The sequence below is a fragment of the Vigna angularis genome, chromosome 1 (assembly GCF_016808095.1).
Source record: "Vigna angularis cultivar LongXiaoDou No.4 chromosome 1, ASM1680809v1, whole genome shotgun sequence".
In the NCBI taxonomy this organism is placed as follows: Eukaryota; Viridiplantae; Streptophyta; class Magnoliopsida; order Fabales; family Fabaceae; genus Vigna; species Vigna angularis.
Window position 1 is genome coordinate 59,667,973 of NC_068970.1, and position 25,737 is coordinate 59,693,709.

At 34.8% G+C, this 25,737-nt stretch overlaps 2 protein-coding genes across 4 annotated transcripts; both read left to right on the forward strand.

Moving 5' to 3' along the window:
- The first annotated feature begins 311 nt into the window (after positions 1 to 311).
- On the forward strand, positions 312 to 4,915 carry LOC108334364 (ultraviolet-B receptor UVR8). Of its 2 annotated transcripts, none has more exons than XM_017570163.2 (12): positions 312 to 538; positions 1,233 to 1,419; positions 1,845 to 1,991; positions 2,525 to 2,606; positions 2,875 to 3,027; positions 3,278 to 3,451; positions 3,621 to 3,692; positions 3,805 to 3,876; positions 3,982 to 4,100; positions 4,190 to 4,275; positions 4,369 to 4,421; positions 4,626 to 4,915. In XM_017570163.2, exons 1-12 carry the CDS (start codon positions 448 to 450, stop codon positions 4,680 to 4,682), a joined length of 1,293 nt encoding a protein of 430 aa, XP_017425652.1. In that variant the 5' UTR covers positions 312 to 447; the 3' UTR covers positions 4,683 to 4,915. The 2 variants fall into 2 exon arrangements, with proteins under 2 accessions (XP_017425652.1, XP_017425668.1); XM_017570179.2 differs by lacking the exon at positions 312 to 538 and adding an exon at positions 864 to 966.
- A 9,393-nt stretch (positions 4,916 to 14,308) lies between these two features.
- Positions 14,309 to 25,664, forward strand: LOC108344410 (auxilin-related protein 2). Of its 2 annotated transcripts, XM_017582865.2 has the most exons (9): positions 14,309 to 15,141; positions 19,309 to 20,899; positions 21,246 to 21,369; positions 21,472 to 21,569; positions 21,729 to 21,794; positions 21,973 to 22,062; positions 22,655 to 22,831; positions 25,326 to 25,391; positions 25,512 to 25,664. In XM_017582865.2, the coding sequence occupies exons 1-8, from the start codon at positions 14,624 to 14,626 to the stop codon at positions 25,362 to 25,364; spliced, it is 2,703 nt and encodes a 900-aa protein (XP_017438354.1). In that variant the 5' UTR covers positions 14,309 to 14,623; the 3' UTR covers positions 25,365 to 25,391; positions 25,512 to 25,664. The 2 variants fall into 2 exon arrangements, with proteins under 2 accessions (XP_017438354.1, XP_052727809.1); XM_052871849.1 differs by lacking the exon at positions 14,309 to 15,141 and adding an exon at positions 16,959 to 17,209 and having other exon boundaries at positions 25,326 to 25,664.
- Positions 25,665 to 25,737: the final 73 nt, after the last annotated feature.

Below are 25,737 nucleotides of genomic sequence, written 5' to 3' on the forward strand. Positions count from 1 at the left end.
CTCACCTATGCAAACATCACTATCAGTTTTTTCATACAGTGCTTATGTATCCATCAAACCAACGTGAAGTACGTGGATAACTTTTCAATTTATTTACGCTGTAAAGTAAAGAGATTTGCTTAGAGCATGGGTAGCTACTAATATCATAGCTGCATTAATTTCCTTAGAGATCAGCCGTATATGGGTACAGAGTATTGACAGATAAGTTGGTGAAATAAAAAGTAAGTAACAGGAACTTTCTTAAATGATCTACCTGATAATGTTAAACTTTCACCCACCCCTTTTGTTTGGTGTGAATAAGACTTGTTTGTTCTACGGACATTTTGACTCTTTGAACAACATGTTTTTCGTTTTCTTAGATGCTTCTCTGTCTGTGCGCGTATATATAAGAATCAAAACTTCTTTCACCGAGCAGAGCAAGTTTTGTAGACAGTTGCGATCGTGCAGATGGAAGATGAAGGGACTAGTGAAGTGGCTGCTCCACCTCGTCGTGTTCTTCTTGTATCGGCCGGTGCCAGCCACAGTGTAGCACTTCTGAGTAAGAAAGCATCAATCAGTGCTCACTTTTCTTTTTTGTTTAGAATGTATTGATTGTTGTTATTGGGCTGAATGAAGTTTTATATTCAGTTTTCAGAAAAGAGTGATGGGTTATGTTTGCAAGTTTTTTAGATTCTTTGACGGTCCCCACGTAGTCATCAGTTCATTTTTGGCGTCAGCATCTTGTTCTATGTGGTCCCAATCTATTATAGAATGTTTATTTTATGCAGTTTATGACGACCCTTCTCTTGTTTGATTTGTATGCTACGTGTCTACGTATAGATTTAGAGTTCGTCTTATATACAAGTTGTATTCTGAAAATTGAGTTAGGAAAAGTTAGACATTCCATCATACATGATCCAGCGTTTTATATTGCACTGTCTTTAACCACTGGAATGTGGTTAAATAAGTTGTTCAGTGGTAGCAATGGTAGCACTTTCTGATATTTTCATTTGGGTCCTCTTCACATCCAATACACTGGATTTTTAAATTCCTTGAACGTTCTAGGAAGAAGTACCTCATTAAATAAATGCAACTTTTGGAGTTCAAACTTCAATTCTTCTTTTTCATTTCTTGTGTTCATGTTCATATACACTCTTATTAACTTGTCTTGTAGAACTTTCATATCATCTCAAATTGTTCCTAGGTGTGACTTGTGTCATGTTTTTTCTTCTCAATTTTGATTCTTTTAAAAGGTGGAAATGTTGTTTGCACGTGGGGGCGAGGAGAGGATGGACAGTTAGGCCATGGTGACACTGATGATCGACTGTTACCTACAAAACTGAGTGCATTGGATGGCCAAGACATAATAAGTGTTACTTGTGGAGCTGATCATACTATGGCACGTTCTGAGTTTGGCAGGACTGTATATAGTTGGGGATGGTACTATTATGCTCTCCATCTTAACCATCTTTTGGTCATTGTGTTTTTCAATAATTAAAACCTTGTAACTCTGGCTGTTGATTTAGAATGTTTGCTCTCATTTAGTGTTGGATTCTGCTTCAGGTAAGTTATAGCTAGTTTAATTTTAGTATGCATTAATCAATCATAGGTACAAAAATGTTAGTTGACTAGATCATGAAGGTGGGTGTCGACCTTGTGGACTTATAGAGAAAGGTTGATTTGAGACTCAATAATTTGTTAACTTGAAAATTGAACAACTAATTTGTTGACCGTATAATGTTGTGTTGTTTTCAGCTTACCAACAACTTTTGACACTAATGAAAAGGAGTCGGTTTGCTTTACCTTTCACATTAATGTCTGGAATATCTTAGAGTTCTAAAGTAGATCGTAATATGGCTTTCCAGGGGTGACTTTGGTAGGTTGGGTCATGGTGATTATAATGACATGCTCATTCCTCATCCCATCAAAGCATTACAAGGTCTAACGATACAACAAATTGCTTGTGGGGACAGTCACTGTTTGTCAGTTACCACGGACAAGTTGGTCCTGAGGTTTGTAGTTAACCTGTCTTTTCTATTCTGACCTCTTCCTTTCATGTGCAGATTCTTTGACACATCTTCATTCCATTCCTATATGTCCTTTTGTTATAGGGACACACTCTTGTTGAGTTGTATTTTTCTTACTCATGTAACTGTTAAAAGTATTTCCTACCCAAATTTTCCTTTTATGGTTTGGCTCTGCTACCTCGGTTAATAGTTCATGCACCTGGTTTAGTTTGAACTCTTGTATATCCTGAATACACCTTCTAATGTAACATTCCATTTTAGATATATCAATATAGATAATCCTTGATGTAGGTTCAGCATACAAGATCTTTTGTATAAAAAATGTTGTCTTATTCTTATTTTCCGGGTGACCTATTGCATTATAAACGTGTCTTTGTTACATGACAGAGAACTACTGCTTCTCTCCATTATTTTTTTCACATATATGGAGTAATTTCTCAATGGTTAGTTTTTACATGTTCTTTGGAGTTTTCTTTAACTTCAAATATTTCTGTACTATTTTTCTGGCACAAATGAAGTTGGGGGCATAATAAAAATGGTGAACTTGGACTTGGTACTACAGAGGACTCTCTTCTGCCACAAAAAGTTCAAAAATTTGAGGTACCAATTTAAGATTTGAATCCAGTTTTTCTGTAATGAATAATATCTTATGGCCTGGTTATTTTCAGCACTCAATAAGATGTATTTAGTACTCTTTTCAAAATTGTTTTTCGTAATACTGAATGAAGCCAGAAAGCACTGAACAGTTCTCAAATAAATCTCCTTCAATTTGAACAAATTATGGAGAAAGGGGAGCTAAAAAAGTATATGCATCAGACAATATTATTCCCTTGACTACTTGGACTCGTAAACTTTTGTATTGTTGTAGGGAATACCTGTCAAAATGGTTGCTGCTGGTGCTGAACACAGTGTAGCAATCACTGAAGAAGGAAATTTGTATGGATGGGGTTGGGGCCGTTATGGAAATTTGGGCTTGGGTGACAGAAATGATCGTTTGCTCCCAGAGAAAGTGACTGTTGATGTACATTCTCAAACCTGTACAAGCTAACCTTTTCAGATTACACAATGATTATGATTCTACAGTCTGCAAAAACATATCATGAGAATGTATTATTAGTGTTTCATTTCTGAGAGTTAAACTTGATACATTTATGAATAAAAATCTAGATAGATTATTGACATGAAATTGAATTCTGATGCTGAGCATCCAAATTTTGTCCATAAATTGCTGGTGTTAACTTCTGATGTGATCATAACTGTAAATTTGACAGGGTTACAAAATAGCTCTGGTTGCTTGTGGCTGGAGGCATACAATATGTGTTTCATCTTCTGGTGGATTATACACATATGGATGGGGAAAATATGGTCAGCTGGGACATGGGGATTTTGAGGATCGTCTTGTACCTCGCAAGGTTGAAACCTTGAGTGACAAGTTCATTTCGCAGGTGCTCCTTTAACTTCATGCTTGGAATACATGTTTTGTCGCTTATAAGCTTACTTGTTTAAAATAGAAAAAAGTTTGTGACAAAGCACCGAATCTTGTCCTACACCCCATGACATGCAGCAGAATGTGATGTCTTTGTCTCCTATGTTTGTTTGGACTTGTCTCATCAGGTATCAGGTGGGTGGAGGCACAGCATGGCACTCGCATCTAGTGGACAACTTTTTGGCTGGGGATGGAATAAGGTTGGCAGTATTTTTCATCAACCTTTTTTTACCATAATATCATAACAATTCACTTCATGAAATACACTTGAACATAACACAGTGGATATAAATTCTTGAATTGTATCTGTAGTTCGGACAGATTGGAGTTGGTAACAATTTAGATTGTTGTTCTCCTGTGCAAGTGAACTTTCCCTATGATCAGGTACTGGAACTGCAACACCCTTCTTCACATTTTGGAAAATTTGAGCATGGAATGATATAATGATCCACTTTTTATATCTCTGCAAACTTTTGTCTGGCATGGCAGAAAGTGCATCAGGTGTCATGCGGGTGGAGACACACCATTGCTGTTACTGAACGTGAAAGTGTATATTCATGGGGAAGAGGAGCAAATGGACAACTTGGGAACGGAGAAACCAAAGACCGGTATACAAATTGGATCAGTACAGTTACATCTTTGTATCAATTATATTAAATCTACAAACTTTCACAGTGCTAGTTCTTTCTGGGATTAGGAATGTTCCAACCATTATTCAAGCCTTCAGTGTTGATGGTTCTCCTGGGCAGTACATAGAAACCTTAAAATCTTGTCCATCGTCAGGTGCACTGATATACCCTTCTGCAATTCAGGATCAATTATTCTTTCTTTTGAAATAATTAGCATATGATTCTTTTTGTTTTTTGCCTTAAATAGGGAAATCATCGTCCTCTATATCAGTCAGATATGCAATTGTTCCAGATGAAACTGTAAGCGTACTGCTTTAACATTCACTTCTCATGATTACTAGCATTAAGGGTTGTAAGATTTTTTCTTCTTTTGTTAGGGAAATATTGTAACATCTCAGAATATTTTTCCTTATACTAAACTCATGATCACTAACTTTTGCTTGAATATAAACTCTTTCAAAAAGAGAAGTTGATGCAGTGACAGAACTTGCTATGATTTGACAGGCCTCTGGAGATGATGGACATGAAACCAGTGTCCCAGAAAGTGATGCCATGATTTGATAACAGCACAACATAGTTAATGAGTTAAAGAAAATGATGTTCCAGTTAGAAAGAGCAACATGCATAAGGAGCTATGGACAAGGACCAATATATGTGCATGGGAGAGTGTTAAGTACGAGTTAGTGTATGAATATATCTTGTTTGTTATGATGAGTAAGAATGTTGGCTTTGTAAAGGGTTTTAATATGATACTTGAAGTTCTTTAAAGTAAGTTTTAGTTATTTTGCAAGCAAGTGCTATCTAAGAATAGAAAATAATATTTTGCTTAATTTATGATCAGATTTTTCATAAATGTAGTGACGTAAAATGACTCTCCACTAAAATAATAATGCAGTATTTCTCTTGAAGGTTAATACTTTTATTTGTTTATTCCCATTTTTAACATTAATAGTAGTTCGTATGAATAATTTTTATTTTTGTGCGGAATATTTAGGAGTGTTATGGGTTTTTATTTATTATTATATTAGTCTTTTAAAAAAAAAAGTCTTATTATATATTTTATTACAGTATTTGAATTTAAATTTAAGAAGAAATAAAATTGGGTAATGTGATAAAAGTTCATAATCCTTCTTGAATTTGGATTGACACATTAAGTTTTGTTTATCCGCGAGTAAAAGGTATAAAGATATCTATAAAAAACACAGCAAACATAAGAGAGCAGGGCCTTTTACATTTGTATGGTATGGTAAAAATGTTAAAAACAATTAGGTAAGCACTATTTACAAAATCGCATTTACTCTCGAATGTGTAAATTTACTCACTTGTACCTTAAGTTCACCGTTTCATTCTTCTTTCGCTCTCATCTATGTGTGGTGCTTAATCATTCTTCTTTTCTCATTTTCGTCAGTATATCCTGGGTGATTTTCGTTGATGTGGTGTGGAATTACTGTGGCTTTACTTTTTGGATAATGATACTTTAACAATATTTTTTTATAATATTTTAACATCATCTACGTGTCATTCTATGATTGATCCATGTTAGTATTTATGATTATTATTATTGATTGTGGAGTAATTTTGGACCAATCACAGAATGACACGTAGATGATGTTAAAATGTTGTCAAAAAAATGTTGTCAAAGTATCATTATCCTTACTTTTTTTATCAGTCTTGCTCCGTTAATTTTTATTTTCTGATTTATTTCATCTCATTCAGTATTACTGTTTTTGTTTAGAATTTTATATTTCTTTAATTTGATATAGTTATTTCTACTATGCATTTTGAAATTGTTGAGGAAATAAATTTTTGAAATTGTTGAGGAAATAAATTTGATTTTGAAATCTGATTTATAGGATTTTGAAATCTAATTTAAGAAATTATTAAATTTTAAAATCTGATTAAGAAATTTATTCGATATCAAAATCAACCAAATTTTGAAAGTCGGTTGAAGAAGTTGTACTATATAGATCCATCAATCTACGTCACTCGATCAGTCAATTGCATAAAAACTCAATTCTTGAAATTTCAACACAAGTTTGATCATTTGGTGTCTTGCACATCAAAGATTTGATTAACAAGGTAAAAACATATTTATATTATATTAGGCCGCAATTGGGTGAATCTTAATTAAAAGTTCATTTCAAAACCTATAAATACATAGTAAGGTAAAGAGGTATGTGATTGCATTTATTGGACATTTAAGAATTATAGTCATTGACCCTACATACAGAAATGTTGTAAAACATTCATTGTGTAACGTTCAATGCATTAAAATATGTTTATTGCAAAAGAACGTTGTTGTGCAACGTCCATCCTTTCCAACGTTTAGAAATTGTATGGATGCAACGTTCAATTGTTTTTAAAGCTGCAACATTCATTTTCTTTTGATACTAGGTGGTTTAGATGTTCTATAAATAGAACAACCTTTTTCATTGCAAAACACACCAAAAATAAGTCTTTCTCATTCTCCTCTTCTTTTAGTTTCATCCTCTTTTCCTCTTCTAAAATTATTCTGGGTTATTCTTATACTCTTTTTAGAAGATCCTATCTAGTTCTGAGTTCCTCAGAAATTCTGAGAAGTTTCTGTTGTATCCTGGGGGACTTGCGCAACACACCGCGGATAAGTCCTTAAGGACAATGAAACTACACGCCTCAGGAAATACTGTTTGTGAGCTTTTTATAACAATCTTAAGGACTTATGGCTGACATCAACAACATGCCTTCGGAGAGCCAAACCATTGTTTTTGGAACCCAGACGATCTTTGCAAAATCACTTCCAAACGTGTCTAAAATTGAAGTTTTCTCTGGACAGAACTTCCGACGCTGGCAAGAATGCGTTTCCACCCTTTTAGACATGTATGGAGTTGCTGCTGCTATTTCATCTCCGAAGCCCGACTCCACTATTCCTTCAAACTCAAAACTAGTTGAAGAGTGGACTTATGCGAACAAGGTATGCCGGCACACTCTGCTTAGTGCACTTTCTAATGATTTGTTCGATGTGTACTGTTCCTACAACCTACAAGGAAGCAAAGGACATTTGGGACTCGTTGATTCTTAAATACACTGTCGAAGATGTCGTCAGACAAAGATTCGTCATAGGGAACTACTATCGTTGGGAAATGATTGAAGACAAGGACATAAAAACCCAAATCAATGAATACCAGAAGCTGCTCGAAGACATCAAAGCAGAAAACATTCTTCTACCGAATGAATTTGTTTTAGAACTTCTGATCGAGAAATTGCCGCCATCCTTGACAGATTACAAACAACAGTTGAAACACAGACACAAACAGATGTCTCTACCAGAACTCATTACACACATAATAATTGAAGATACCAACAGGAAGGAGTTTGCTACTACAAGGGCCAAAGCTTTATCTGCGAAAGCAAATATGATAGAAGTAAAACCTACTCCCAAAAGGTATGAATACAAACCTGATCACAAAAAGAAAAATAATTTTCTTAAATCTCGTCCCCATGAATCTAAACCCACCTTTAAGAAGAAAGGAAATTGCTTTGTATGTGGGAAGTCGGGCCATCATGCACCACAATGCAGACGCAGAGCGAGAAACGACAATCCTCCTAGGGCCAATATAGTCGAAGGAGATGACATTATTGTTGCGGTCGTTTCTCAAGTGAATCTGATGACCAATGTGAGGAAGTGAGTGGTAGACTCTGGTGTTACTAGGCATATCTGTGCAAACAGAAGTGCTTTTACCTCTTACACTAATGTAGGGGATGGAGAAGAACACGTCTACCTCGGTGATTCCAAGACCACTCATGTTCTGGGAAAAGGAAAAGTTCTTCTCAAACTCACATTTGGAAAGACTCTGGCCTTGAGTGATGTGCTACATGTGCCATTAATCAGAGTTAATTTAATCTCTGTAGCACTATTGGAAAAGATGGGGGTTAAAGTGTCATTTGAGTCTGACAGGATCATCATGACAAAAAATAATGTTTTCGTGGGGAAGAGATATTGTGATCAAGGACCCTTCAATCTAAATGTTTTTGAAAATATTAATGAATCAAGTTCTTCTTCTTATATTGTTAACTCGTATGATATATGGCATGCTAGATTAGGACATGTGGATTCCTCTTATGTTTTAAAATTACAACAAATAGGATTGATTAATATGCATGATAAACAGAGTAGTAAATGTGATATATGTGTAGAATCTAAATTAACAAAGAAAACATATTTTTCTGTAGAACGCCAAACTGAGCTATTAGGATTAATTCATACTGATCTAGCTGATATGAAACAAACTATGTCTAGAGGAGGTAAAAATTATTTTGTGACCTTTATAGATGATTATTCTAGATACACCAAAGTTTACTTAATCAAACATAAAGATGAAGCCTTTGATGTATTTTTAACCTATAAAGCAGAAGTAGAAAATAAGTTGAATAAGAAAATTAAGAGGATTAGATCAGATAGAGGTGGTGAGTATGTGCTCTTTAATGAATTTTGTGTTAAAGAAGGAATTATCCATGAAGTGACCCCACCATATTCACCTGAGTCTAATGGAGTAGCTGAGAGAAAAAATATAACCCTTAAGGAAATGATGAATGCTATGCTTGTTAGTTGTGGTGCACCTGATAACCTTTGGGGAGAAGCCTTGCTTACTGCATGTTTTTTTCAAAATAGAATACCCCATAAGAAAACCGGTAAAACTCCTTATGCGTTGTGGAAATGTTACCAACCTAACCTTAAATATCTAAGAGTGTGGGGGTGGTTAGCTAAGGTGATGTTACCTGATCCTAAGAAAAGGAAAATATGCTCTAAAACAACTGATTGTATGTTCTTAGGTTATGCTGAACATAATGCTGCCTATAGATTTCTAGTTGTTAAAAGTAACATACTTGAGAGAAATTCTATAATGGAAACGAAAAATGCTGAGTTCTTTGAACACGTGTTTCCCTTAAAGGTTAGTGAGATGTCTCAACCTGTTGATGAGAATGATAATAGTAATACCATGAATGAGGATTTGAGAAGAAGTAAAAGACAAAGAAAGGAAACTTCCTTTGGAGATGACTTTTATACTTATCTTGTTGATAATGATCCAATAAGCTTTATAGAAGCTACTAGTGCTCCTGATGCAAAACAATGGGATAAGGCCATGAGGATTGAAATTGAATCAATTCAAAAAAACAATACTTGGACTTTAGTAGATTTGCCTAAAGGAGCAAAACCCATTGGTTGTAAGTGGATCTTTAAGAAAAAGTATCACCCTGATGGATCCATAGAGAAATATAAGGAAAGATTAATAGCAAAAGGTTTTACTCAAAAACCCAACATAGATTACTTTGATACTTTTGCTCTAGTGACTAGGATTTCCTCAATTCGAGTGTTGTTAGCTCTAGCTATCCATAAACTAGTGATACATCAGATGGATGTTAAAACAACCTTTTTGAATGGCGATTTAGAGGAGGAAATTTATATGACTCAACCTGTTGGGTGTGTTGTACCTGATCAAGAGGATAAAGTATGTAAACTCTTAAAATCCTTGTATGGGTTGAAACAAGCACTAAAACAATGGCATGAAAAACTTGATAATGTGTTGCTTTGTGATGGTTTTTCACCTAATGATGTTGATAAATGTGTGTACTCTAAGTTTGAAAATGGTGATTGTGTCATTATATGCTTGTATGTGGATGACATGTTAATCTTTGGTACATGCAATGAGATTGTCACTAGAACTAAATTGTTTCTAGGATCAAAATTTGAAATGAAAGACATGGGTGAAGCCAATGTGATTTTAGGTATTAGAATCATAACGAAAGGAGATAGTATATTACTATCTCAAGAACAATACATTGAGAAACTTCTTAAGAAGTTTGGGTTTTATGACTTAAAACCAGTGAGTACCCCTTATGATGCTAATTCTAAATTAATGAAAAATAAAGGAGAATGATTATCTCAAGCTCAGTATGCCCAGATAATTGGGAGCTTACTACACTTGATGAGCTTTTCTAGACCTGATATTGCTTATGCAGTAGGTAGACTGAGTATGTACACTCAATGTCCAAATCAGGAACATTGGGATGCACTTGCTAGGCTTCTGAGATACTTAAGAGGTTCAATGGATTATGCCATAGAATATAGTAGATTTCCCGCTATGCTAGAAGGGTACAGTGATGCTAACTGGATCTCTGATTCAGATGAGACAAAATTCACTAGTGGTTACGTATTCACACTTGGGGGTGGTGCGATTACATGGAGATCAGCCAGACAAACAATTATTGCAAGATCAACAATGGAATCTGAGTTTGTTGCTCTTGAGATGGCTGATAGTGAGGCTAAGTGGTTGAAAAACTTCTTAGCGAACATTCCACTAGGACTGAAACCAACCCCATCGGTATCTATACATTGTGATTACCAATCGACAATAGCTATAGCTAAAAACAAGAATTACAATGGAAAGAATAGACATATTCAATTGAGACACAATTTGGTGAAGCAGCTACTAAAGAGTGGAACTATTTCCATTGATTATATGAAGTCAGAACGAAATCTAGCAGATCCTCTGACAAAACCCATGGGAAGACAAATGATACTAGAAACATCGAGGGTAATGAGACTTAAGCCACTTGCAAACAAACAAGTGATGGTAACACAACCTTTGTGATTGGAGATCCCATCAATAAGGTTCATATGGGTAAAAACAAGTCGCTTGTTAGTTCTGATAACACTAAATTGATTTTAATCAATTATGTCCCTTCCTATGGTGTGTGTGAAAGTGTTAGAGACTGCATTATTGAGAGGCTAAACTTTGTCATTAAAATTCTATATGGTGATAGAATTTTATCCTAAATAAAGTTTTTAATGATTTTCATATCCCTTATGGGTGGTGTATGATTTGCAGCATACACTTGATGAAATCACCTATATGAGTGTCAAGTGGGGCCGCTTGCATGTGATCTTGGCATGATCTTTAGAGCACTCATGAATACCGGGCACGCGCATGACCTAGTAAGCGCAACACAGCGATAACTGCAAGGATTGTGGGGGTGTATTGTGATTGAGAAACCTCTAACACACGTCAAGTGTCTTTGGTTCATATAGCTTGTTATACCAACTATATTGTGTGTTAAGTATCTCAATCTAAGACTGGTTCATATAGCTTGCTATACCAGCTCTGATGCATTACATCCTATGAGACCCAGAATAAAAGTTTTTTATCTTTCTTTTAATGTTTGAACTATTTGAATCGAAGACTTTTCTTTCAAATTTCTTTTGCAATAAGTGGGGGATTGTTGTAAAACATTCATTGTGTAACGTTCAATGCATTAAAATATGTTTATTGCAAAAGAACGTTGTTGTGCAACGTCCATCCTTTCCAACGTTCAGAAATTTTATGGATGCAATGTTCAATTGTTTTTAAAGCTGCAACATTCATTTTCTTTTAATACTAGGTGCTTTAGATGTTCTATAAATAGTACAACCTTTTTCATTGCAAAACACACCAAAAATCAGTCTTTCTCATTCTCCTCTTCTTTTAGTTTCATCCTCTTTTCCTCTTCTAAAATTATTCTTGGTTATTCTTATACTCTTTTTAGAAGATCCTTGCTAGTTTTGAGTTCCTCAGAAATTCTGAGAAGTTATTGTTGTATCCTGGGGGACTTGCGCAACACACCGCGGATAAGTCCTTAAGGACAGTGAAATTACATGCCTCTGGAAATATTGTTTGTCGGCTTTTTACAACAAGAAATATAAGTTATCAGGATTTGGAATCCGATTTATAAAGTCATCGAATTTTGAAATACACTTTAGAAAGTCACCAGATTTTGAAAATTGGTTAAAGTACTCACTGAATTTCAAAATTTGGTTTAGGATATCACTGAATTTTGAAATCTGGTTATGGTAGTTACCAGATTTTAAAATCCAATTAACATAGTCGTTAAATTTCAAAATACGGTTAAGAAAGTGATTAGATTTTGAAAATTACCAAATTTCAAAATCTAATTAAGCCCTTAACCGAATTTTGAAATATGGTGAATTCCTTAAAATCCAACTCTACAAAAAATTTAACTATGCAAAAATAATTAAAGAGTAGTCAATAATAAAAAAATATATTCAATTACTTTACCCTAGTACTATACCGTAGTACTACAATAACACATATGCAACATGACATACATAGTTAATCAAGAGCCATGTATTATGTGGATTTCTAAGAAATCTACCTACCTCATGTTATTCTTAAACGATATCCTTGTGTTGCTCAACAATATCATGTTGCTCAATAACATCCTCATGCTTCTCATGAACATCAGGGTGATATTGTAATTCTCTTTTTGTATTCACCTTATACATAACTCGTAACCTGATATGTTGGTTACCTCGTGTTATTGTCATATTCATAAAATAAAAAATTCAAAATATATTAAAACACCAAATATAAATAAAAATATAAAACTTCTAAAAAAACATAGATAGTTGATTTAAAAATTTAATTAATAAATTTACCGAATTTTGAAATTTAATTATGAATTTCACCAAATTTCGAATTCGATTATAAATTTGATTCACATGTAAATTTTTAATCGATTTTCGAAATTAAGTGAAAATCTAGATTTCGATCAAACCCACCTAGAATCCCATTTCTACGTTCATATACATTTGTAATAATAATTTTAAATTGAAATATAAACCAACATATTTAAAGGAAAAAGAATAAAAAATGTACCTATGGTATTGTATGTGTAGGGATGAAGAACGAGGGTTGATTGGTGCAATGATGAAAACCAAGAGAGCAAACTTTTCATTCATTGTCACTAATCCTTTTTCATATTTATATACATGCCCATATGAACTAGTTTAGAACAAAAAGAATGTGTGCAATGTGGATGTGGTTGACACGTCTTACGCTCAGAACAATCTAAGAAAATTTACCATAGTAGTGTAATTTTAACAAAAAAATAGAATAAAATTTATTCAAATATGCAGTTTTTGAAAAAAATGTATATATGTGTAAATAGTATAAACAAATACATTTAAATTGTGTCTTAATAAAAGTATGGCTCAACGAAGAGCCACATAACATGTAAATGAATTAAGTTAAAAAAAATACATATATACATGACTTAAGTTAAAAAAAAAATACAATAAAATCGTGCTAAATTTTAACGATTTCAAAAATTAAAACAAAATTAAGATTAATTAAAATCGCATTTGACCCATATTTTTTCGCTCTCACCGAAATTATATTGACCAATATTTCATTTTAAGAAGTATAAAGTTATGTCATGCATGCACACATTTTTTCTTACAATAAAGTCAACTATGCATGCATGAATTACCCATATATCTAGTGAAATTCTCTAACTATTTTTATGTTTTGTTTGATTATGATTTTGAAAACAAAAGGTTTAAAAAACTCATCTTTCCATTCGACTTCATTTTCTAATAAGAATGTCTTTCACTGTAATTTTAAATGAAAAAAATAAAAAAAGGAAACAAAATTAAATAAAACAAAAATGAAAAATTAATTTTATATTATTCGAAATTAAAGATAAAACATGACTAGTTAAAAATGTGCTCCAAAATAATATATATTTACTATAAATACCATATGAATCAATGAATTCCATCCAAATATAATTGAGATTTTTATCTTTCAAAATAAAAACAAGCAAAATGCAGTTCTTATATTCAAGGAGGATATGGTTACCTTTTACCACAACACAATACTCAAATCTTACAGCATATACAAGTCCTTTTCAGTCAAAGATTTTTATTCATAATTAATACCACTTTTTCCATTCATTATCATTAAAAGGAATAATTAAACCAATTTATAGGACTTTAATTGATCTTATTTAAATTGACATGGAAGTTGATTAGTCTCCTTTATAAAAAAAATTAATTTGAATCCCATTGAAAAAGCACAAAGAAAATTATAATTTACAAATAGAATATGTAAATAGTTACATCAATATTACACTCGGAAACTAAATTTAAATATTTTAAACAATATTTCATAAATAGAAACAAATTTAATTAAAGGAGAAATTTGACGAACAATAATCAACCAGATTTTTGAACAATTGAAGAAAGTCAATGAATAAAAAAAAAGTTAGAAGAAGAAAAGGAAGTATTTATATTTGAAACGTGAGCCTACTTCACGAATTGAGGGTTGAATAATGCAAAATAAGGATGCAAAAGTGGAAGAAGTGAATAAAGAAAAGGGAAGGAAAAAGTAAAAGTAGGTTAAGAAAAAATGGAGAAAAAGAATTAAATGGAAGAGGTAATTGATGGCTTAATAGTTAAACATGATCGATTGATTGAACAGAAAAAGGGAAAGAAAAGAAAAGGAAAAAGGAGTTTAAACTAGGTGGATACGTATTGGCAAATGCTCCAATTCGACAAAGGGAGGGAGGAATCAAAGGCGTAACTGAACCCTTCCCCTTCGTTTGCCTCTGTGCTCTCAGCATCGTACCATTCCCCTGCAGCTCCCCACACCAGATCGCTCTTCCTTTTCCTTTCTTCGATTTCAACCATGAACGATTTCGATGGCCTATTTACTTCCGATTTCGGCCTCAAACCGCAGGGTAAATCAGCGCCAATGGCTCCTTCCTCCAAGGGATCTTCCAAAGCGGCGCCTCTCAACTTCGATTTCGGATCGCGATCCGCCTCCAACTTCGACGATCTCCTCGCCGGCGCCGGATCCGACACTCGCCGCGCCGATTCCCCCTTCGATTTGGACTCCATGTACGGCGGGCCTCCCGCGCGGTCCTCCAGCTCGCCGCCGCCCGTCTACGACAAGCCTGTCTATGACGACGACATTTTCGACGGCGTGCCGGGGATGAAGAGCACCTCTAGGGTTAAATTCGATGATGTTTTCGCCACCACAGAGAAAGGTGGCTCTGACGCCGCGTTCGACGATCTTCTCGGCGGGTTTGGGAAGGAACCGAAAAGTTCCGGTGGGAAGAGATCGGAGAAGGATGCTAAAGGTGCTTCCGATTTCGATGATTTGCTTGCTGGATTCGGACACAGTGGGACACCATCTACTGGAAGGTATATGTGTGTGTGTGTGTGTTGGTAACTAGGGTTCTTTTGCAATTGGCATTGCTCGGTGTGGTATTCATGGTTTTGAGCTTTTACTTAATGCGCAAGGAAGTGTTTGGGTGCATTTATGCTCTTTACCATGTGCGGTTGTCAGATAGAGCTGAAATTTAGTGTTCTATGGGGGATGTTATTCCGGTTTTTAATCTGGGAACAGGGGTGAGAAACTTGAAAATGACTGTGTTGAAGTAAAAAGTTCCGGAAAGGCTAGTATGGGTTGCAAATTATAGCGCTTTAAGGTTTCATCTAATGTGTAGAAACTCTGTAATCAGAGATATGTTTGAATTTTGTATGCCTTATTTTACATTTTGTTCAGAAGATGATATAGCTTATTATAAATATCAATTAGAGACGATCTTCATTAAAGAATGGGATGGTATGACTCTAGAGCAGTTAATGGTCTAATAACCGGGTTTAAATTTGCATTGATGAACAAATATTTGGCAATAATCTTCCTGAAATTTGTATTGTCTGTGTCTATACAAGATCATGTAGGGACTAAATTTCTCCTTGGAGATCTTCATAGCTTTCTGCTGTTCTTAGTCCCATTGAATATACAAATTTATCTCCACTGTATGGTGAACATACTGGGAAGTATTATCTATCAACGGGATAATGCTGAAATTACGCAAAGAATCAGCCCCCATTAATCCTCTAAAATCATCAATAGTTTGCTGTTTGAATTTTGAACTTTCTGGCCCTTCTCAAAATTGATTTTAGTTGTTTGGAACTTGGAGAAAGCTATTCCGGCATTAGGTCTATTCTCTATAGAACTGACTTGAAGCTGGAGGTGGTGGTGCTGTTTTGGTTAGGGGGCAGGGTGCCTTTTGCTCTTTACTGTCTTCCAAGTATTTCATGTGTTGATTTATAGCACTGTTTTTGGCAGTGAAAGTTGGTTTGATGTCGTATGCACAGTCTTAAATTATTTGTTGTTGTAATATCAGTCTATTAGGTAATCTGTGTGATTGACGTTTAAGCATTGTAGCACAGTTTGAAGGAAAAAGTTAGTAACTTTTGTTATACTTTTCTTTAATTTTGCAACCGAACAAACTTAAGGGACTGTCCAAGATGAATAATGAAGTGATTTCATTATTGGTTATTCATTTATTTATTTGTGTATTGGCAGTAGCGCACTCTCAAATTGGGAACCTTCAGTTACAAATGCGCTTTGTAATATGGGAGTTTGAGTAATTATCAAATATTAAACCTAAATTGCTTCTAGAGTTTGAGAATGTCATACATCCTGTGAAGTTTAGGTTTAGCATTTTATTTGTAGATCAAGGGTTATCCTTCCATTAGAAATAACTTCTGAGGTTCCAGGTGATATTTGTTGTTCATTTTTATTTCTATAAAGTGATTTTTTCATTTTATCTGGCTACTGATATGTAGCAGCTATACTGCGAAAGAAAATGAAGTTACTCTTGGCCAGAGGATGCTTTTTCTACTAACTGCTAGGAGTTGAAAGTCTTAAAATTTTGTTGTTGCTTAGCATATCATCTGGTTATACAAAATGGAAAGGTAGAGAATGTGAGCAAGGTGGTGAGTATAGTATGATTTGTGATACAATACGAGACCTGAGGTTGGTGATACAGATCGTTTTTGTGCCTGTATCTTAGAGGGAATCACATGAATCAGTCTAGGAGAGTAAGAATTGATGTTGAATTGCATGATTCTTGTAATGCAGGTTACAAACCCTTGTTTCCAAGGGCTTTTCATTTTTGTACCTGGCAGTCATGGCTATGTAAAATACAAAAAATGCAAAAAATGACTGCCAGAGTTGGCAAACCATGCTGCACTCAGTTAATTGCTTACAGTAGTGGCACTAATGCAAATCATTGGATTGCGGTTGCGGCATCCTGCCCCTCCAATGGTCATCACATTTCTTGTGGCCAAAATTGTGGAAATCATGCCACATTGCAAATCTGCAGCCTGTGTTGACTGTTCCACCCTCATGGTTGTGTTTGTTGCTGGTGGGCCAGAGAAGCACAATGCATTTACAACCCTAACTCTAAATGAAATCGTAATGTGTTATTTTTCTCTCTTTTGTTTTGTCTATTAGTTCCATGACAAGACAAATCTTGTTTGGATTTGGACTGTTAGTTTAAGCATTGTTGTTTGGACGGTTAGTTTTGCGTCTTGGACCCTTATTCATATTCAAGTTGTATATTTTAATCAAATTTGAATAGTTATTTTAGAAATTAAAATAAAACGCTCTTAGTTATTGATAGTGAATTTGTGCTGTTGTATGTGTTTTACGTTTGTGTAGATAAATGTTATTGGGAATCTTACAATTTGATCTGCAATTCAGAAAATATGCATTACTTCATGATTTGCATCTTGATTCAACTACCATGAATGTGAATAGTGGAAGGAGGAATCCAATTTCAGTACAATTATTACTATTTAATACTACTTCTACTACTACTACTACTACTACAGCTTACAAAAGCTTTTAGCCACTATTATAATTATATGGATTTAATGTGGTAGAACCATGGAAGGAAAGTAGAGGGGATGATCCATTCTTGGGATTTTACATTGACTCCTTGGTCCCTGTGAAATTGGACACACTGAGGGGAAAACGAACAGATTATAATTTGACTCTGTGAACGCACAATTTTTATGTGCTTAAAATCAAACAAAGTAAAATGTGGTTGAACCATGGAAAGAAAGTAGAGGGGATGGTCCATTCATAGGACCCATTTGACATTGATTATTCAGTCTATGAAATTGGACAGAAAAAGGAGAAAACAAGCAGATTATTATTTGGATTTGTGAACATGGGATTTTTATGTGCATAAAATTGAGCAAAGTAAAAAGAAGAAACACATTCACAGCCAATTCTTTTACTTAAGATAAATAAAAGAGACTGTATATTTGAGAGAGCTTGACCACACCTCTCTTATGTTCTTATATTGATAGAATTCTGATACAATGAGGAGAGAGAAGAGCAAAATTCAAAATCCAGAAGTAGAGTCCTAGGTATAGAAATAGTTACAATTCATGGTACAACATCTAGCAGTTTTACAATACAACTACTTATGACCTATATTTAATACCTAGTAAAACACTTTTATTCAATTATTTTTTTATGGTACAAATTGCATATCAACTAAATAATCTCTGTTCTTTTCATTCTTTTCTCTTTGTTAGGTTCAACTACTTGTTCATTGTTGTTCCTTGTCCTTGTAGCTGTCCAGACAGACTCTATTATTTTATATGCTGGTTCTTGCAACATTTTGTTTTGTTGAAGATTAATTTGTATTTGTTTCAGTTTCTGTTTGTTGTTTATGCATAAAATATCCTGTGTGATGAATCAGTGTTGTTAAATAGCTGCTATAGTGACACAATTGCATTGCAGAATTTCTTGGATCCGCAATTGAAACTCTGTCCATTGGCTGCCGTGCCTATTGTTACTTGAACGCTCTTCCTGCGTCTTTGTCATCTTTGATGCGTCTCCATCCAATTGAATTGTTGTTTTAATTTATGCATTTTATTTTTATTTGCATACAGCTTAATTTTTCATAAATATATAATAGCTTTGCAACTTCTGCTATTTGTGCGGTTTTATCTTCTATATGGTGTATCAAATTATTGATTTTCAGCCTTTTTCTGGAACCTGCAATTGATAAGACTGCTATGAAAATAAAAGGATGATTGAAATTTTAAATCGGAAAGGACATAAGGTGTAGGCAGCTAGGAAATAAATCTTGTCACGTCTTGTGTTTTATTTTATCAATGATAAATGTGTTTTTAAAAGTGGTAGTGAATATCACTGCCGGTAATGCAGATAAACCAAGTAACATGACTGAGAATAATATGTCATCGAATATCAAAGATACGTTTATAATCCCTTTTGAGGATAGTGTTAAAACGTTCTGTTCCTTTCCTGAAATAAGTCTATATCAAATTCAAAATGTGGTCATGAACGTTGTGTTTTATAATTTCTGTGAATCTCCAATTAAATGAATCAGTGTCATAATCTTATCTATACTTCTTTTTGTTAGTGGAATGAACAGCTTGATACTTGCCTATCTTTGATGTCTGAGTCATTGATATTATTCACTTGATCAATGGTGATGTATCATAACCTTTTCTATATATAATTATTATTAACAGGCACACTCCTGATACCGGTTTCTCCTCAGAACCAACTGCCAGCGCGACTAAAACAACCTCTGGCATGGCTGAGGACCCTTTCAAAGTATTTGAATCAGCTTCAGCACCGGGGGATTCATCCACCGGCCACTTTATGGACCCATTGGAAGAAATCAGTAAATTTGGTAGTTCTGGAAGCACGAAAAATGGTGGTTCTTCAACTTCAAATGGCAAAGTGTATGAAGATATTGATCCATTTGATGGTCTTGGAAAATCTGTACCAGCTTTCTCATCAGATATAAATAGCAGGAAGGGTAGCAGTTCCCCAAGCTTGAATACAAACCCAAGTCGGACTGGTGATAAAGAACCAGTTGATAAGATATCTGGGAGGAGTCCTGAGAGAGACGCAAAAAGTAAGACTCCTGTTGAAAATGACAGGGAATTTCCACAGGCCCCATTTCATATGCCTACCTACTCATTTGATTCCGATAAACCAGCTGGCAAAAGGTCTACTTCCCCTCCATATAATAATGCTGATTTTAGACAAGCCAATATTCAGGCAGATAAATATGAAGATAACTTGGAACCAAGTGAAGATATATGGCTGACGGTATCAGAGATTCCTCTTTTTACACAACCAACTACTTCTCCACCACCTTCAAGACCTCCTCCTCCACGGCCAGTGCATATTCCGAAGTCAGGATCAACTTCATCAGTATCTGCTAATGCTAGAAAGAAGGATAATGATTTTTCTTCTTTTCCTAGTTCCACACGATTCTCTCAGGGTCCCAAGTCTGCTCCAGCTGCTGAAAGGGTACCCACTTCATCTCAGTTTGATGAACTTGATGATTTTGCCATGGGCAGAAGTCGTGGTAATGATAATGAGGGTGGAAATGGTCTTCCTGATGAAGAATTAGAGATGAACTCTGCTGCTGCAGCTATGAAGGAGGCAATGGATAGAGCTGAAGCTAAGTTTAGGCATGCAAAGGAAGTTAGGGAGAGAGAGTATTCAAAAGCTGCTAGAAGCAAAGAAGCTGTGCAAATGGAAAGAGATGAGAGAACTGTGCTCGAGGAGAGAGAAAAACAGGAAAGGTTAGACCTTGAACGGCAGCAAAAGGAGAGGGAGGAAAAGGAGCAGAGAAGACTTATGAAAGAAAAAGAGGAGAAAGAAAGAGAACAACAACGACTGGAGAGGGAAAAGGCAAGACAGGCTGTAGAACGAGCTACCAGAGAAGCACGAGAAAGAGCGGCAGCTGACGCTCGCCAAAGAGCTGAGAGGGCTGCTGTTGAGAAAGCTAATGCTGAAGCTCGAGGACGTGCTGAAAGGGTTGCAGTGCAAAGGGCACAAGCTGAAGCTCGTGAAAGGGCTGCTGCATTGGCGAAAGAAAAAGCTGAAAAGGCTGCTGCTGAGGCAAAGGAGAGGGATGCACAAGAAAGAGCTACAGCTGCAAGGGCTGAAGCGGAAGCACGAGCTAAAGCAGAACGTGCCAGTGTAGAAAGGGCTGCAGCTGCTGCAAGAATGAGCCAACAAAAGAATGAAAATGATCTTGAGTCATTCTTTGGCATGGGTCGAGCTAGTAGTGCCCCAAGGCCTCCTAGGGCCAACTCTTCAGTGAGGACCCTCTCTTTAATCTATAGTTCTGTACTAGCATATAATGGCCAAAACTTGGCTTTTGTGTATAATTACCCTGCCAAAACGAGCTAGTAGTGCCCCAAGGCCTCCTAGGGCTAACATCTTGCAAAATTTACCTTGTAAAAAAGCAGGAAGTTATTTACTTATTTCACTTCACTCTTTCCTTTTTAATTCTAAACAAATATCATTTTTTAAAATGAAAAGTGGATTGTTATGTAGTCTTATATAAATTTAAAACTCATTTTTAAACTAAATTGAAAAGGCAAGACTGGCATGCATGTATTTGATACTTTATTGCTAATTTTCTGGACCTGGATGTTTTCAGGACTCTGTATTTGAATCCCAATTTCAGTCAGATGCAACGAGGAAATCTACTAGTGCATCTACAAGTATGAAAAAAGCATCATCATCCACTAATATTGTTGATGATCTTTCCTCAATTTTTGGAGGTAGTTCAGCATTTTTAATGTATTTATTGCATTAATGGTTTGCATGTTTGTTTCATTGCTTACTTATTTCTTTTCTTTTCCTTTTCCTTTTATGGTTTGAAGCTGCTCCATCATCTGGAGAGTTCCAGGAAGTTGAAGGGGAAAGTGAAGACAGGCGACGAGCCAGATTGGAGCGCCACCAGAGGACTCAGGAGCGAGCTGTATGTATTATTGCATTTCTGTATTTGTCTACTTAATTTGATTACTTCGTTTTCTTTTTCATTTAACTTGAAATTAGATTTATGTGGAAGTCTCGAGTGTATATTTCTGTACAAATTGTTTGAACTTGTTTTGTTTATACTTTTTCCATTTTATTATAGGCAAAGGCATTGGCTGAGAAGAATCAGAGGGACATGCAAACTCAAAGAGAACAAGCTGAGAGACATGTAAGTTGTCGGTTTTTTGTATATGCGTGGGTTTCTTTCATATCCTTGCAAAAGTTGCATCTACAGATTCTATTCATTCCCCCTCACCCTTGTTCTGGTAAAAAATCTGTTTTGTGAAAACCACTAGTTGAGAGTTTACATTTTTCTAATATCCTTTAATTTTGTTATCTAATTTCAGAGGCTTGGCGAAACACTGGATTTTGAAATTAAGCGCTGGGCTGCAGGAAAAGAGGGGAATTTACGAGCTTTGCTATCCACCTTACAATATGTATGCACATCTAGTGCAGACACTTTGGATAATATCTCTGATTTTTTCTATCCATATTCATGGTGCATGCAAATATGCAGGCTTGAATTACGTCATGATGTCTTATTGAATTCTTAGGTTCATATTTTAGAGTACTGCGTGGTAGGGTTTTTGTGTTTTGGCATATATTTTCTCAGATTGTCAATCCACTATCCTAGGGCCAGATGTGATTGGTATGCCGATTCTAAGTCTGTAGTCCTACTGATTGTATGGGTTTGGAAGCTAGCTATTCATTGGGTTCAACCACCATACATACAATAGATACTATCCATAGTAGCAATTTCTGATAAGATATTTGCGTGAAGGGATGTCCTTAGGAAACAAATTTGGTTTTGAAAAGATTGTTAGGATGTATTCATAGTTCAATTGCAAAAAATCCAGATTCCCGAGGAAAGGAGAGTCAAAGGGACTTGTTTCCATAATAATTTATACACACTGAAAAGTCTATGCATTTGAATTTTGAAGCAGTCCCCTAATATTTTTGGTGTTATTGTTTTTGTTACATGGTCTGTATCAATTATATTAACTTGCTTCCTTCATGAATGATGACCAGGTACTGTGGCCTGAATGTGGTTGGCAGCCAGTTTCTTTGACTGATTTGATTACAGCTGCTGCTGTTAAAAAAGCCTACAGGAAAGCTACGTTGTGTATCCATCCTGATAAAGTGCAGCAGAAGGGTGCCAATCTACAGCAGAAATATGTTGCGGAGAAGGTGTTTGATCTACTCAAGGTATTTTCGGTCATTTTATTTAAACATATATATGCTTTTTAATCAACGCTTTATTGATATGTTTACTGTAGCCAGTGGTAATCAGCGAATTTCTAAATGAATATTACACTACCCTTATTCTATGAACCTTTTAGAAGTGGTTCTGTGTAGCAATTTCTGGTAAACATTTTGTCTATGCAAAGATAGGATTTTTAGCTAAGTTGGTGGGATGGGTTTAATCCAAAGTGTATGTTAATATAAGATCAACCAAGTCAGTTGATCGAGTTATTAGCTGGTATCATTTTCTTGGAAACGCTTACAAGCTTTCCTGCATTTCCTTTCATTTTCTTTTTCTTTTGTATTGGAGTTGTGACACATGACTGCTAGCAGACAAAATGATATATATATATATATATATATATATATATATATATATATATATATATATATAATGCTGTCAAAACGAATAATCTGATCCAACTCTGCACGGCCCACCACGGGTTGGCCACTTAGTGAGCCAACCCAACTCGGCTCATTTATTATCGAGCTGAAAAAGTTTGAACCCGCCCCGACCTACCATGAGTTGGTGAGTTAGATGGGTTGACTTACTGCCTCATTTAATTATAAGCTTTTTTTTTTCAATTCCGAAAAAAATAACAATTTTTTTCTAATTTAAATCTAAATAAATTTCATTCTAAAATGATATTAATCCCCAGGGACAATTCAAAATAAAATAAAAAAATATAATACAATCCTAAAGCAAACACAAAAAGCAAAACAAATAAGTATCTAGCATTGATAATCTTTGTGTCACTTATCCATCTATAAAATTAGAGTCTTGAATGGATAAATTCATAATATGTTTTTCTCTTGAAGTATATTTTTCTTTATCCCCATCCATAATACAATAAAAAAGTGTTAATTAATAATATTGAAAAACAAAGTAATAGTTTGGTGGGTTGGTAAACCAATCCGGCTCATAACCTGGCTCACCACAGGTTCAACCTGAGTGAGCCGGGCTCAAAATTGATCTGTATCAAAATTTCAATTTTTTTTAATCCAATCGTTATATATATATATATATATATATATATATATATATATATATATATATATATATATATATATATATATATATATATATATATATATATATGTATATGTCTATGTCTATGTCTATGTGTGTGTACAGCTAAATGTCTTGAGAGCTTTGTATTTTAGTGTACAGCGTATAATATATTAAGCTTTATATGAACTGCTGCATCAACAGCAACAGTTTATTGAGGTTTTAAGATTTTGGTAAAGCTGTGTAAACTGTACACTATCATGTTTGTGCACTAAACCAATAGAAACTCACAGTTATGATTTATAAAGTGTATGTTTGGCAGGACTAGCTGATAATCTAACTTGTATCTGATTAGGTAACTTATAATTGATAAGCTAGCTGCTAGTCGATAATCTCCTAGCTTATAAGTTATGAGCTTATTAGGTAGCTTATTAACTTGAAAGTGTTTGGCCAAATTAGCTGATAAGCTAGTTGGTAAATGTAAAATGTCGTAAAAGTACATAACTACATATGTTTTTGTGTATAAATAAAATTTGTGTTTTCTAGAAAAAAAATACATCATGTAATTATTTTTTGTTTCTCCATTTGAACTATTGTTACATTAAGTTTCTTTTTTACAATTTCCATTGTCTGTAACTTTCACTTCATCATCTAATGAAACATTACTTCAATTTGTAATGTTAAATCTTTTTAATTTGAACTATATAAACATTTAGAAAGTAAACCAACAAATACTAAAACAATAATGCATTTATTAATATAAATATTCAATATCTGTAATTGAAAAATAGAAAATAGGCAAAATACATTAAGGATAATAAGGAAAAATTAAAATATAAGGGATAGTATTGAAAAAAAAAGCTTCAAGTTAGAAATTAGCGCTTATGGCTTATAAGCTAGAAGTTCCTACGATAAGTTACTTTGATGTATTTACCAAAAACTTTTCTGTTGGTCAAACTAGCTTATTAATTAGCTAGTCAAATAAGCTAGCTTATTGGTCTCACTAAAACACACTCAAAATACTTGAGTACCACCTTGCATAGCTACTGCCTGCCGGTCCAAAGTACGAAGTGTTGAATCAGATTTTTGCCCCCATATAGCTTTGAAGAGGCTGGACAACTAGTTGATATTCGTTATGGTCCTGTGGCTAGTTGAATTTATCAAGCAGTTTGTGTTATAGTTAAAAGGAAAAGGTGTTGTGTTTTTTAGTTTGGTGATGTTGCCAATGTATACATAATTATTCATTACGCCAAAATTTAGTTAGCTGCAGTTAGTGGTCCGTAATTTGCTGTTCCGTGTAAATAATCTTCGCCACCTCCCCAACACCCCTCGTCTTCTTTTCAATAGATATGACATGTACGGTAGTTTGTGTCAAGACTTTTTTACATTTTGGCCAAGTCCATAATAATATAGCCTTCATTTGTCCTGAATGTTACTCATTTATTACAGGAAGCCTGGAATAAATTCAACTCCGAGGAGCTTTTCTAGTCTTTTGATGAATTCATCCAGTTGAAGGTATTGTTCAACGATTCTGTTCAGAGAGGACCAAGGCCTGTATCATCTACCTCCCTAATTGCATATTTGTTTTGATTGAAGTTATAATGCGGTGATGGTTAAATACTGCTTCCTTGTCAGGCGTCTCAGGTCTTCTTGGGTGTAATTGATGTCTTTCCAGGGGGTCGTTGGGTTTCTTCAAATGTTTATTAATGTAGCATGTTTTGTTGATGTAAAATATTTTTTTGTGCTATCAATTTCATTATTCATTATCCCTTGCCTAACGAGGGCTCATGAGTGATCCTTTTTTTCCGGGTTCAAGGGAGGATCCACCCCGAAGTGGGTCCTTTTATACGTGTGGTATATA

Bases quoted from the DNA above. Each gene is read 5' to 3' on its own strand.
- LOC108344410 (XM_017582865.2), top strand. From the start codon at position 14,624: ATGAACGATTTCGATGGCCTATTTACTTCCGATTTCGGCCTCAAACCG. The intron at 15,142-19,308 runs GTATATGTGTGT...TATTATTAACAG, and splicing joins GGGACACCATCTACTGGAAG to GCACACTCCTGATACCGGTT. The intron at 21,570-21,728 runs GTATGTATTATT...ATTTTATTATAG, and splicing joins AGAGGACTCAGGAGCGAGCT to GCAAAGGCATTGGCTGAGAA.
- LOC108334364 (XM_017570163.2), top strand. From the start codon at position 448: ATGGAAGATGAAGGGACTAGTGAAGTGGCTGCTCCACCTCGTCGTGTT. The intron at 1,420-1,844 runs GTACTATTATGC...ATGGCTTTCCAG, and splicing joins ACTGTATATAGTTGGGGATG to GGGTGACTTTGGTAGGTTGG. The intron at 3,028-3,277 runs GTACATTCTCAA...TAAATTTGACAG, and splicing joins CAGAGAAAGTGACTGTTGAT to GGTTACAAAATAGCTCTGGT.